Here is a 14895-nt window from a genome sequence, read left to right as displayed (position 1 = left end):
AAATAAGCAAAATACTTCATTATTAGTAGATGACAGCATATCTAAATGAAAAAGACATCACTTCTAATAGCCTAAGAAAAAGAACATTTCAACAATTTGGAAATTAAACACTACACAGGTATTGACAGCCATAGTAAGAAATGAGTGCAATACAACAAATGTGGAGACCTACCTACAGATTTAAAAGCAGTTCCCATTCTTTCAGCAAAATCGGTGACATAAAACCAAGTGCACCAAATTAGCATAGTCATGTTTTCACAGAGAAAAATACCAATGCCGGTTAACAGATTTCTAAGAAGATTCACCACCATATTTATACATTTTTATTTAAACCTTTAAGATTTTATCCATGCTTATAATGCAGAAGAATATCAGAAAATAAATCTTCAGATAAAAACTAAATTTTAGTTTCTCTTTTCTAACGGTTAGAAAAAAAAGGACATTGAAACCGAGAATAACAAGTATAATTAATAAAGAAGCACAAGAACATGCCAAGAATTCAACCTATCAGAAGATATAATGTGGGTAGTAATGAAGTATGCTTATCAATAGCCCACTTTTAGTCAAGTTTTCCATTCTGAAGGCTCTTTTTGGCTTTCTCTTGTCTTATGAGAGAGATGACTTTGATGCACCCCTTTGAAATTTTGATCATCCACATGACATTCATTACATCCAAAACAACACAAGTAGAGATCCAGGAACATTGAATTAAAAATCCAAGCCTCAGGTAGGCTTCCGTTCCTAACACAGAGTAAATGTAGCCATAAAAAGGAGGTATTGAGGCAATCCGCACTATGAAGAACACCACAGTCATGAGTATTCCATTGATGACATTAGCCTTGGAAAACTTAGGATACTTCAGAGCCTCAAAGAACCACCTGGGAAAAAAATTAAAGAAACATCACATTTATTCTGCACCTCTGAGGATTAACAATTTCTAGTTTTTCATTTTTAAAATTCAGAACACCCCCCCTAAGATTTATATGGCAAGACAAAGGACCTAGAATGGTCAACATAATACTGAAAAAGAATAAAGTTGATAGATTCACTTTCAAGATCTACTATAAAGCTACAATAATCAAGACAGCACGGCATTGGTAAAAGAACAGACAGACAGACCAATGGAACAGAAGAGAGAGCCCATAGACAGACCCACACAAATATACTCAACTTACTTTTGATAATGGTGTAAAGGTAATTCAATGGAGAAAAAACACTCTTTTTAACAAACAGTGCTGGAACAATTAGACATCCATATGCAGAAAAATAAACCTAGGCAGAGACCTCACATCTTACACAAAAATTAACTTGAAATGGAGCACAGACTTCAAAGTAAAATGCAAAACTGTAAAACTTCTAGAAAAAAAAACAGGAAAAAATCTGCATGATCTTGGGTTTGATGATAGTATTTTAGATATAATACCAAAAGCATGATCCATAGAAGAAAATATAAGTTGGACTTCGCTAAAATTAAAAACTTGCTCTGTGAAAGGCACTGTCAAAAGAAAATGAAAAGACATCCAAACACTGGGAGAGATTGTTTACTGAATACATATATGATAAAGTACTTATATCCAAAATATATAAAGAACTCTTAAAGCTCAGCAATAAAGAAACAACCTAATTAAAACATGGGCAAAAAATCTTAAACACCTCATCAGAGAAGATAAACAAAAGGAAAAGAAGCATATAAAAAGATATTAAAAATCATTTGTCATTAGAAAAATGTAAATTAAAACAATGACATACTTCTACATATCTATTAGAATGACTACAATCTGAAAATCTGACAATACCAATTGCTGGCAAAGATGTGGAACAATAGGAACACTCATTCATTGTTGGTGGGAATGCAAAATGGTAAAGCCACTTCAAAAGACAGCATTGCAGTTATAATGCTAAACATATTCATAGCACACAATCCAAAATCACACTTCTAGGTATTTTTTCAATTGATTTAAAAATATATGTCCACACAAAAACTTGCATGCAAGTGTTTACACTAGCCATATTCATAATTGCCCAAAACTGGAAGCAACCAAAATGTTATAGGTTGCTTCATAATGTTATTCACAATGTAGTATGTGAATGGATAAGCAAATTGTGGTATGTACATACAATAAAATACTATTCAACGATAAAAAAGAACAAACTGTCAACTCATGTAACACCATGGGTGAATCTTAAATGCATATTGATAAATCAAAGAAGCCAATCTGAAAAATGCTACCTACTGTATGATTCTATTTATATGACATTCTGAAAAAAGCAAAACTATAAAGACAAAAAAACAGATCAGCGGTTGCCAGAGGTTCAGGGAGAGCAGGAGAGGGTAGAATAGGTGAAACACAGGCAATATTTTAGGGTAGTGAAACAATTTTGTATGATACTGTAGTGGGGGGTATATGACATTATGCATTTGTCAAAACCCACAGAACAACATGAAGAGTGCAAATTTAAAAAAAATCAATAGGAGGTTGGGGCATGCCAGGCAGAATGTAGCCTGTGACAAAAGAATCTAATTGCATTCCAAATACATGACATAACCTCACTGGAGGGAGTGGGGTAAAAATAGGTGACCTAAGTAACTTTGAAAATGAATTAAGACTGTAAGACTAAAGACAAAAGAAACTGTACATAGGCACTTTGCTCTAGCTGGTAAAATTGTTATCTCATGGGGGAAGAGGTTAACAATTCTGAAACCATTATACATGTATACTGGGATTTAACAAATAAGTAAGTTTGTCTGATGGTGAAGTGGGGACCAGACTTCTCATTGTGGGAGTGGAAAGTTACAGATAATTGAGTGCAAAAGACTAGATTGATCCATATGATACTGGATTAGAGTTGGAAACGTCAGTATAAACTCATGCTTAGTTTAATACATATATACAGATGGATATATATAGAAATAATTATAGATATGTGTGTATACACAGGTTAGTACATTTCCAAGTTGTCAGCTGGGAGGGCATAGAAACAATGATGCTCCAGTAGCAATGAGCACACCCAGGGCCCATATTTTGGTTCCTAATACCATTGTTCAATAAAAGAAAACAAGACTCCTTGAGAAATGGCTGATTCTAGCACTGGGACAGAGAATACACAATATAAATCTAGAGTATTTTTTTAGTGTCAGAAAGTAAAGAAGTGCTCCAAAAAAGATGATGAAGTTATGTCAAAGGGACACAGAAGACAACTGAAAGAGCTCCCAATGGCAAAAGTTGTAACAATTTGAACAAAATAAGTAATGTAGTATTGGATTCAAAGTATAAAATAAATATCCATGAAGCCATGGTAATACAAATGAATGAATGAGTGAATGAATAGGGGAGAAAAGGTAAATATCCTGTACAGAATAATTGCAAATAAGTTATGTAGATATTGCACCCTCAAAGAGGTGAAGCATAACTTCTCACTCTTCAAGGGGGGACTTCGTTACAAAGAGTTCAGTATAGAAGGCAGGTGGGGTGGAAACAGTAACTTTAAAATTGAGAACTCTTACAAACCCTACCTCAGCCAGGTGAACAAGGTAAACAATAACAGTGATAATCTATGTTTATGCATGTAGTCCTGATATAACGTGATGAGAATGGCACTTTACTTCTGTGGTCTTCCTCCAAAAACCCCATAACCTCAGTCTAATCATGAGAAAAACATCAGACAAACCCAAATTGAGAAATATTCTACAAAACACCTGACCAGGACTCCTCAAAACTGACAAGGTCATCAAAAACAACGAAAGTCTGAGAAACTATCACAACCAGGAATCTGAGACATGACAATTAAATCCAGTGTAGTATCCTGGATGGGATCCTGGGGCAGAAAAAGGACATTAGGTAAAAACTAAGGAAATCTGAAAATACTATGGCCTTTAGTTAATAATAATGTATCAATATTTGTTCATTAATTATGACAAATGTACCATACAAATGTAAATATTAACAATAGGAGAAGCTGAGTGTGGGGTATATGGGAACCCTTTGGATCATCCTTGAAACTTTTCTAGAAGTCTAAAATTATTCTTAAGTAAAAAGCTTATTTTTAAAAAATTTAGTGAGTATTTGCTGTATTCTACTTTTTCCTCCTTAAAAAAAACTATCTTGCCTAATGTTACCTCATTATATTTTAGAGGTTAAGTTGTAAATGTAGTAAAATGTATCCATGTATCTTAATATTCAATTTGACAGAATTAGTCATGACTAAGCTAGAAACTGCTCAACTTCAGAAACTAAAAATTAACTGTTAAAAAAACCTTAAAATATTTTACTGAGATATTAAAATATCAAACAGAAATAATTTGTAGGATAAGAGGGGTATTACAATTTATAAGTATATGTAGGGTGAAAAGAGAAGGGCTAAATTATTCAACGCAGTTAAAAACAAACTATTTAGAGAGCAATGCTCAAATTAATAAAATAATATCACAAATAGGAAAAATGTCACTGAAGCAGTAAAGTCAACATCTTTTGCTCTATCCAGATCTCCTATCCTCCAGACTTCTCTCCTCCAAAGATTTCCCCTCTGATCCTCAGCCATTCCTTTCTTTGACTACATGGTGGCCTTGGGTTTAATCAGAAATTCTATACCTCAAATAACCCATCCCCTTCTAAGCACAGCTCGTAGTACCCCATATTTCTCTTTACCCAATTCCATCTATATCTCTTTTTTGACCTCCACTCCCAAATCCCTCACTACCAGCCTTTGATTCACTTCCTTTCCTACCTATCTGAACTCAGTTACCTTCAGAACACACATCGGCACCTTCAGAACACACATCGGCACCCTCAGTTCTCTTGCCCCTTCATCCATCACACTCACCCTGCCTATCCCCAGCTTCTCATCAGGCCAGCTTTACTTAGGTAGAGTATAGAGGGAAGGTGGGTAATGTATTCTGCAGTCAGAAGGCCCAGGTTCAAACCTGCTTCTGCCACTTAGCTGCTGTGTGGTCTTACCTCTCTGTTATTGACCTCTATGTCTCAGTTTGATCCCTACAAAATGGGGATAATGATAGCACCTCCCTTATACCATGAAGCTGTTCTGACACACAAGAACTCTCCTGTACTAGGAGCTCAATCAATAGCTATTATTACTCACCAATATTGATATTAACATAAATAGCACAAATGTAACTTAAAGACCTCTGAATTTCAAATGAATTCTCAAATTTGCTTGGCATTCCTTTCACTTAACTCCACATTCTCCATAGAATTGCTCCCTAACCTCTGTCTCACCAATCAAGTCACTTCCCTTCCTTATTCACTTCTACTTCTCAATCCCATCAGGAACTGGCCTCTTCTACTACTAAGGTATTTGAGTCCATCAACCACGAATTCCTCAAACTCTGACCCCAAGGCCTCAAATCTTCTTTTCAAGCACCTTTTTCTCTATATTCAGATGAAGAGGTTTCTCTTGCCCTCTCCAAGGCCAATTGCTTCTGTACCCATGCTCTGTGACTTTAGGCCATCAATGATCCCCTTTCCCTTGCTCCATCCAGTTCCCCATGCATAGATTGATTCTTTCTTCTCTCTTACCAACATGCCCGATTCTTTCCAATCCAAAAAAATCTCTCCTGTTTTTCTTCCCTACTAAACTCTTAAAAAGAGAAGTCAACAGTGTATTCACAGACATTCTGGCTATACTTCACAACCCAGTACAATATGATTGCATTCCCCTACAAAAGAAATTGGTCACCAGTGGCATCCCCATAACCAAGATAGTGGATTCATCTCAGCCTTCATCCCAGGTGACCTTTCTATAGCATATAACACTGCCAACCATCATACTTCCTTTCTCCTCTCCTGATTTCCATGATACTATTTTCTCTTGATTCCCTACCTACACTTTTTCAGTCTCCGTTTCCTCTGCCTGTCCCTTAAATATTTGTGCTTCCCAGGCACACTCCCTTCCATATGCCCTACCAAGGCCATTTTATACATTCTCATGGGCTTAAAGGAGTTCAGAACAAGCTTCCCCAAATGTGCCACTTTGGCATGCAGAATATTTTGAGCTGAAAGCAACTAAGACCCAGCAGACTCAAGAAAAACTCCTACCTCTCCCTGAATTACCTGAAAGAATTTAGATAGGTGTCCTGGCCCACAAAGAGAGCTATTACCAAGAGATAACTTTTTATCTGAATGATCTATCTGTATGGCAGGACAAACTTCTAATTACCAAACATCTGCTCTTCTTATCGTCCTGTGAATCACCCTCCTCTGTGGGCCCCTATCCCACTCCTTAGCTCAAGATGGCTTATAAGCCTCTATTGCCCAGCTTGTCCTTGGGTCTCATTGTCCTGTGGGACCCCCACATATATGTAATTAAATCTGTTGTTCTTCTGTTAATCTGCCTTATGTCAAACTGATTATTAGACCCACCAAAGAACCTACATGGGTAGAGGAAAAATTCTTCCTCCTCAAAGGCTCAAACACCCTGACAGAAATCTCTGGTTTCAAGTCCTCTCTTAAGTTCTACTTGTAGTTCTATATTTCTGATTTATTGCTGAGCATCCTCACCTGACAAATCACCAATTCTCAAATATGCCTAAAACCCAACATGCATAAAAACAATACCCCACTCTTTGCCTAACATCCCTTTCCTCCATGACCACCACCACAGAAAACTCCAAATATGAATCAGTGGGATCACCATTGCCTTAGTCATCCAAGTCAGAAACCTGGAGTCACCCTAGATTGTTCCTAGTCTGGAACCAAGCCCGATCCATTTTATCTCCTAATATTCTTCCTAATCCTTCCCCGACTCATTCCATTCCACCTTCTGCCATTATAATTTTTGGTCCTCGGTGTCTCTTACCTAGATGACTGCAATAACCCAACTGGTCTCCCTTAACTCTACATTTCTAGCCTTTTCTCTTCGATGCCACAAGTCCTACATTATATTTAGCCTAGACTACTTCCTGTTCCCTGGCACTTTATGCATTTTCCAAATTTTTTGTTGTCTGGAAAGGTGATTATCTAAAAATCTAGACTTTAAGAACTTGTGCTTTGGCTTTACTGTACAATCACTGCATTTATCTTCGGCCAATTTTTCCATGTGACTGGTGCCTGATCTTTAAGCCAGTCTCTTTCAAAGGAAAGAACTCACATATTAATTCAAGTTGAAATAATATTTATATAATTGTCCTTATCTTTCTCTCTCATGTCAGAAGGACCACTTATTTTATTGGAATCTACCTCTTCTTACCTAATGAGAACACCCCTTCATTCCAACAAATAAAGGCTAACAGTTTGGGAATATATGTATTGATGCCGAGAGGGAGAGGAGCAGGAGGAAGCAAGAAGACATGCATGTGGGATGGAAGGAGAGAGGGAAAACACTGTCTTTCACCACCATCCACAGTTATTACTTAGATGGGTAAAGAAGAAAAGACACCGAGGACCAAAAATTATAATGACAGCAGGTGGAGTGGAATGAGTCGGGGAAGGATTAGGAAGAATATTAGGAGATAAAATGGATCGGGCTTGGTTCCAGACTAGGAACAGTCTAGGGTGACTCCAGGTTTCTGACTTGGATGACTAAGTCAATGGTGATCCCAATGATTCATACTGGAAGCTTTCTCTGGTGGTGGTCATGGAGGAAAGGGAGGTTAGGCAAAGAGTAGGGTATTGGTTTTATGCATGTTGGGTTTTAGGCATATTTGATTGTATGTGTGTGTAATCCTCCCCAACCCCATAGAGAAAACTCTGTCTTTGGTCATTTAGCACTTCTTCCTCCTCCTGTTCTTCTAAAGGGACTTGGAGCTTTTGATTAAGTTCCCTGGGAGTTAATTGTGCAGAGTGCGGTACTAAGCACATGCAGTGTAAAAACAAGGCATTAGCAGGTATAATTCACATTTGGAAAGAGGAGAGAGGGCTACTTTCAGGTAGAGAAAGAAAGAAAAAAAGAGGATGGGAGCAAAGGATCCATCCCCCTATATGGTACCGGTTTGGTGACTTTTAGGAGTTGAGAGTCAGAAGTGTGAGCTTTGGGAAAGCTACAGGGTCCAGGAGATACTGTGAGTTCAAGAGGAATGAAGAGACTTTTAAGAAGTGTTGCTGTAACAAACTGGACCTTTGTCGACATCCTTGGAAAAACTCCAATAAGGATTTACATGTTGTACTGTTGCTGGGACTCTACATGGAGACTGGGTCGTGAGCTGACCCCTGGGTTTTATCTTGGTTGCAAATGTAATTCTTTCAGGCATGTGAACACTGTATTTAATAAATAAATATTAACTCTGGAAATTTAGGAGTTCAAAAACTCAATTTTAGAAAAGTTGTCATCCATCCCAATATTATTCTGGCTCCCCTTCTACTTCTAAACTTTTCCTTTATTGTATCTACTCTTCCTTCTCTTATTTCTCAATTCTAGACATTCAACTTTACCTTTTAAACACCATCTTTTCTCATGGCTTCAGATGTAACCTCTATCTGATCATTTCAAAATCCCTCTCTACCTCTTACTACATTTCCACTCAGATGCTCTGTTTGTCCTCTAACGCAGCATCTCCAAAGCAAACTCATCAGCTTCCCGCCTACTCTTCCTAATCCTCATCTTTTTTCATTCTTCTAAGTCCAATGTAGAAAATATCTTAAACTTGTCTTTTTTTCTCTACCTCTAATTTCTTATTACCAATTTCACTTTTTCTTCCCTCAAAAATCTTTATTCCATCATATCTACTCTATCGTGACAGCCTAATTTGGGCTCCTATTTATTTACTGGACTAATGAAATTACACCAGTCATTCACACAACTAAGAGCTGTATGCTAACCTTCTAACCCAAGCTTTTGCCTTCCATCTTACAATCTATCCCACAAATACCAAAAACTAGAATTACTCAGTGCTATTTTCAGAATGTCTTTCTCCACTAGAATACATTCTCACTGTCCACTGGTCAAGTTCAATCAGCTTCTCCTGGCACTCAACACCCTCTCTATCCACTATCCTCCTAAGACATACTCTTTGATCCTACAAGTCTATGCAGTTTCTCTTTCACATGGCATGTTTATTCCACTTTTCAAAACCTTATGTTCACGCCTTTCTCCCTTCTCCTTTTCCCATCCACTTCTTAAAAAAATCCTAAAACATTTAAGAATGTGTCTCAATTTCTCTTTGAAGCCTTGCATAACAAACATCAATCAATAATAGGTCTCAAAATGTGATTCATGGGCCCCTGAGACTTTTGGGGGAGTCTACAAGGGAAAACTATTTTCATAATGATACTAAAATATTATCTGCCTTTCTCATTGTGCTGACTTCTATTCTGATGGTGTAAAGTACTGATGGATAAGACCATTGGCATCTTAGCACAAATCATAGCAGTGGTACAAAATGGTACTAGTCACCATTGTAATCTATGCCACATATTTGCAGCTAAAAACAAACAAAAAAAGAGGGGTTGAGTGGAGAAGTTTCACTTAAGAATGTCCTGGATGAAGCAGTAAGAATGATTAATTATATTAAATCATGTCTTTTGAGTACATGTCTTTTTAATATTCTGTGATAAAATGGGAAGTATGCACAAAGCACAGTTGTCTGGAAGAAAAACTCTTGGATAGCCTCCGAAGAGTTAAAAACTTTTCTGATGAGGTCAGTAATGGGTTTTTAAAAAAATATTATCTAATAAATGTATCAGCATTTATCATAAGACCTACATAACTCAGTGAACCAATATTTTCCAAATGACCAAGGCATGATGACACAAAATTATGTATGAGTAAAAGATTCAAAGTACAAGACAGACTAATGGATTTGAATATAACAGTGTATCAAAAGTCCACTGATATGGTTTCAGATTCCACATTTAACTAATCTTTAAGAAATTACCTCTTGGTATATTTTGGTGTAGTATTAAAGCAGGATATCAACAATTATTTGAAAAGGCTACTAAAATACTCCTTTCCCTACTACACTGTTAACCCTGAGAGTTAGATTTTTTTATATGCTTCAACCAAAATAACATTTCACAACAGACTGAAAACAGAAACAAACTTGAGAATCCAGCTGAATTCTATCATGCTAGGCATTAAAAAAATTTGCAAAAAATGTATAGCACTGTTCCCACGAAAAATTTTTCATTTTGGCAATGTAATTTATTTTTCACAAAAATTACATTAACATGAAATATTATTGTTAATATTAAATGACCTAATAAATATTTTTAAATGTTTCAGTTTTAATTTCCAATCTGGTAAATATCCATAGATATCAGCCTATAGGAAGTAAGAGTTCATTGAGGTCCTCAATAATTTATGAGATCAACAAGCCTAAGAATGGCTGTTTTAAACCATTAATAACAGCACTTTTCTTCTTGCCCTTTTTCACACAATGTCTTATTTTACTAGCTCATTATTTTGTATTATTAAGTCTTATTTTCTCAAACATAGACATGACACCAGACACTCTAGTGAAGCTCCCTGAGGCAGGGACTGGAACATTTAGGTACTGGGAAGGTATTCAATAAATACTGAAGGAACATATTAAGGAGCATAGGTACAAGTTTTTATAAGGTATTTAACCTTAACAGTAATTCAAAAATATGTCCTCATAACAGTTAAGGGCATTTAGGCAAAAAAGAAGTTACCACCATTAAATTACTTTGTACAAAAAGAAACCTGAGGCACGGGTATAACTCAGCAGCTGAAAATTAACTGAAGCCCAGGTGTCTAACCTTTGTACCCCACCACATGCATCCCATGTGTCTTCTTAAATTATACAAAGCTCTAAAATAGAGAGAACATAAAAATATCACAAACTAGAGAAAACAAACTATGGAAAACTCTAACAGTACTAAAGTAGCTGGGCTAAATTTTGTCATAATCTCCTTGCTGTTCCATTATACCATTTCTTGCTCATATTCCAACCCCAATTCTCAATTTCTTAATTTACAAAAGACTCGAGGCTTTTAAATAAAGGTATAGCATAGCTTTTTACTACAAAATTAAAGAATAAGTTAAACTCTCTAATATTATGATTTTTCAAAAAGAGCTTCAAACAGAAACAAATTAAAGTCCTTTAAGTGTCAAGGTTAATTTTCTCCTGCTTCAAAATCTCAAATCTGAATCATCTTCAAGAGACAGACATTGCTAAAGCTTAACTGATCACCTCTTGGGACTCATTCATTCAAAAGCAATTAAATTGCTACTATGTGCCAGACAATGTGTGGATGCTGAACCATGCAAAGTTCAACAAAGTTTGGCTCTTGACCTAATGAAACGCAGAGATAAATAAGAAACAGGAAAAAGAGAAAGAGAACTTTACAATAATTTAATTTATTAATCATAATGGTATAACTGTGTGTCACTATTATGGAAGCACGGGTGAGAGACACCCAGCCCAGCCTGGAAGAGAGGGGGTTTCGTGATGGAAATGACCCTTGGGCTGAGTCATGAAGGATGAGCAAGGAGCCAGGAGGCCTTTCTAGCACAGGGACAAGTTGGGGTGAGAGGAGATTTTTGAGGAGAAATATGGCAGAAAGAGAGAAGATAGCTTTACTTGGAGAGCTTTCTGCATCACATTACAGAGCCCATATTTTATACTGGAAGCAGCAGGTGCCACTGAGAGGATCTAACCAGGAGGCTACGTGTTCATTTTTGTGTTTTAGGGAGATCGCCGTGGAAGATAATAATACAGGAGAGGATGAAAGGGGAATAGGACTGGAGGCAGGCGGACTGCCTAGAGCAGGGATCAGCAAACTTCTTCCATAAAGAGCCAGAGAGTAACACAAAGTAAGGGGTTTTGGAAGCTCTACCGTCTCTGTGGCAACTAGTCCACTCTGTTATTGTGTGAAAGCAGTCGTGGTAAACAAATATGCATGGCTGTGCCCCAATAAAGCTTTATTTGTAGAAACAGGCAGCAGGTTTGGCCTTCAAGCCTTGGTTTGCCGACCCCAGTCTAGAATAGTTCTTTTCTGTCCAAAAGAACTTTCTGCAATAATGAAATGGTCTATAGATGTTCTACCCAATTCGGTAGACACATGGGACTAGGAAGCACTGGACATGTTACAAGTTAGACTGAGGAATTAAATTTTTAATTTTATTTAATTTTAATTAAATTAAATGTAAATAGTCACATGTGGCTTGTGGCTACTCTACTGGACAGTACAAGGTTAGAGGCTGGTTCAGGAGCCCAGGCAAGAGATGATGAACTAGGGCACTGACAGCAGAGATGGCAAGGAAGTGGCCAAGGCAAGAAATGTTTAGGAGGTGATTCGTAGGACCTGGGATGGACCAAACACAGGTGAGGGAGAAACAAAGATGATTCCCACATGTTGAGCAGAGATAACCAAGAGAATGGCCAGGCCACATGCTGAACAGGAGCATATAAGAGAATACAGAGGGAAATATGTTGCTTTCTATTTTAGACATGTTGATTCTGATGTGCCACCTGGGAGGAGAAAACACTTGACTATAATACAAAGAAGTAGGTAATATTAAATATGCTCTTTTTATAGAGAAAGCAACTGTAGTACAGGAATGTTACATAAGCCAAGGTCAGAGCAAGTAAGCGGCAAGGTTAAATTGCAGCTTGAGCTTATATGATTCTAAAATTCATGCATAGTCCATTATACCACATTGAGCAAATGGGTAATAGCTGAAACCTTGAAAGCACAACTCACTCAGGGAGAAGCACAGAGAAGATCGGTGGGCCCAGAAGAGAGCCCTGGGGAACACCAGCATTTAAGGAACTGTCTCCGACAAAGAAGGCTGAGAGAGGATGGTCAGAGAACTACAAGAACCAGGTGAGTGCAGGGTCACGAAGCAAGGGGAGTTATGGCATTACAAGAAGGAGGTGGCCAATAGCATCAAGTCCACAGAGAGATACAGTAAGATAGGCACCGAAGAGAGTTCACTGGATTTTGCATCTGGAAGTCAATGGTACCTCTAATGAAATCGTTCCAGCAAAATGACAGAAGAGGAAACCTAATTTTGATGAGTTAAAGAACAAAAAAGATACTACAAAGTAGATAAAGCAAACATAAACTATGCACTTCCAGTGCTGAGTAAATTTTAGCATATTGAATATACACTACATTTAGCACTTACTGCATATGTACTGAATGACAAGCACTACACCAGGTGCTTTACACACATATGTAAACATATAACAAAACATATAACCACATAGAATCTTCACAATAAACTGTGAGGCCTATAGGTATCATTATCCCTGTTTTATAGGTAAGAAAACTGAGGCTCAGGAAGATTAAATAATCCTCCACTCACACACAATGAATGGTAAGTGGGGAAGCTTGAATTTAAATCCAGGTCTTCTGCCTTCAAAGAACACGCTCTTTGCTCTCTATACTTCCACATCATCGGAGTCTTTAAAAATTGCAGAAGAACTCTTATTTTAAAAATTTTAGGGCTTCCCTGGTGGCGCAGTGGTTGAGAATCTGCCTGCCGATGCAGGGGACATGGGTTCGAGCCCTGGTCTGGGAAGATCCCACATGCCGTGGAGCAACTAAGCCCGTGCGCCACAACTACTGAGCCTGCGCATCTGGAGCCTGTGCTCCACAACAAGAGAGGCTGCGACAGTGAGAGGCCTGCGCACCGCGATGAAGAGTGGCCCCCGCTTGCCGCAACTAGAGAAAGCCCTCGCACAGAAACTAAGAACCAACACAGCCAAAAATAAATAAATAAATAAATAATTAATTAAAAAAAATTTTTAAATGGCCAAGCCTAAGGAACTTAGTATCTTCTTGAAGAAATAAAATTATAACATATGAAACACTGGCAAACAATATAAAACAGTACATAAGTACCTGGGAAAGCAGCAGATCTGCAATCTAATCTCTCCTGTTTGGAGGTGGAAGGACCATCCCTTCCACCTTTGGCAAGAAAAAAGGGTGATGAGGCTAATTGCTTGGTAAGCATACTAATGGTATTTGTAGTAGGAGAGTCTTCATCCATGGAATGCTTTTAGGATATACCTAGTCTAGTATTGCTTATGATAAATGAACCTAGAATGTATGGATTTATGGGGTCTGACCCCTGCCCCAGGAAAGTTATATGAGATATGTAACTATCTGAGTATTAAATGGAGATGGCTTCATAACCAAGAGAGTTCCTTCCATGTCAGCAATACGAACTATACATATCACTTAGAGACCTCATAGGCAACCTCATTCCAGAGTATGCCCAGTGCAAAAAAGACCTAGGGAGCCATGCTGATGGTCCTGAACATCTCCTTGCTTTGCCAGTATCTCGTGATTACTTGTATTCTTGAGATTATTAGTAAGGATTGATACAGGGTAAGCTCCCTAACTCACATGAGTCTGATTTGACTCCCAATTCTCTGGGTTATCTCTGTACTAAGTTACAAAAGGCTACATGTAATTGTGGGAGCCTTCCTTGGGTTTGGGATTTTGACCTAAGACTTGAAAGATAGGTAAATTTTTCGAAGATGGAGGGAAAATAGAGGATGGGAATAAAGGAAGAAAAGTGAGAAAAATCCACAGGTGCGTGAGACAGTAAGGGTGCAAAACTAACTCTAATGAGTGGTAAGAAATAAGGCTGGAGACATGGCGCACATCACAGAGAGCTTCGAAAGTTCAGAGAAGAATCTAAAGAGGATGCAGTGTTTAGTAAGAAAGTAAGGTACTGAAAGTGGAACACAAGAAAGATGACTTTGGTAGCACTGTGAGGAAAGGACTGAAGAGTGGGTGAATGAGGAATTAGAATTAGGAAGTCAGTTGGAAAGCTATCGCAGTAATCAACCATGGAGATCCCGAAGGCCCTAAACTGGGACCATGGATGTGGAATGAAAGGAGCAGCTAAACATTTCACAGAAAAAATGTCAGCAGACCCCTGTTAAATGACAAGATAAGGGTAATAAAAGATAATAATAAACCCATTGTCAAAAATGAGCAACTACCTCCCTCCAGGAGGTGGAGC

The 14895-nt window shown here is 37.7% G+C and overlaps 1 protein-coding gene across 12 annotated transcripts in view; it reads right to left on the bottom strand.

Annotated features, from left to right (window-relative positions):
* Nucleotides 1-489: 489 nt before the first annotated feature.
* The window catches only part of TLCD4 (TLC domain containing 4), a 79423-nt gene continuing 65017 nt past the window's right edge, over nt 490-14895 (bottom strand). For all 12 annotated transcript variants that reach the window (XM_059926693.1, XM_059926679.1, XM_059926703.1 and 9 more), the window contains one exon: nt 490-878. In XM_059926693.1, the coding sequence (XP_059782676.1) occupies nt 560-878 (319 nt within the window). In that variant the 3' untranslated portion in view covers nt 490-559. The remainder of the gene's footprint in view (nt 879-14895) is intronic.

The sequence above is a fragment of the Balaenoptera ricei genome, chromosome 1, assembly GCF_028023285.1.
Source record: "Balaenoptera ricei isolate mBalRic1 chromosome 1, mBalRic1.hap2, whole genome shotgun sequence".
NCBI classification, from domain to species: domain Eukaryota; kingdom Metazoa; phylum Chordata; class Mammalia; order Artiodactyla; family Balaenopteridae; genus Balaenoptera; species Balaenoptera ricei.
Note: the sequence above shows the minus strand (reverse complement) of the source record. Positions and strands in the feature narration are given on the sequence as shown.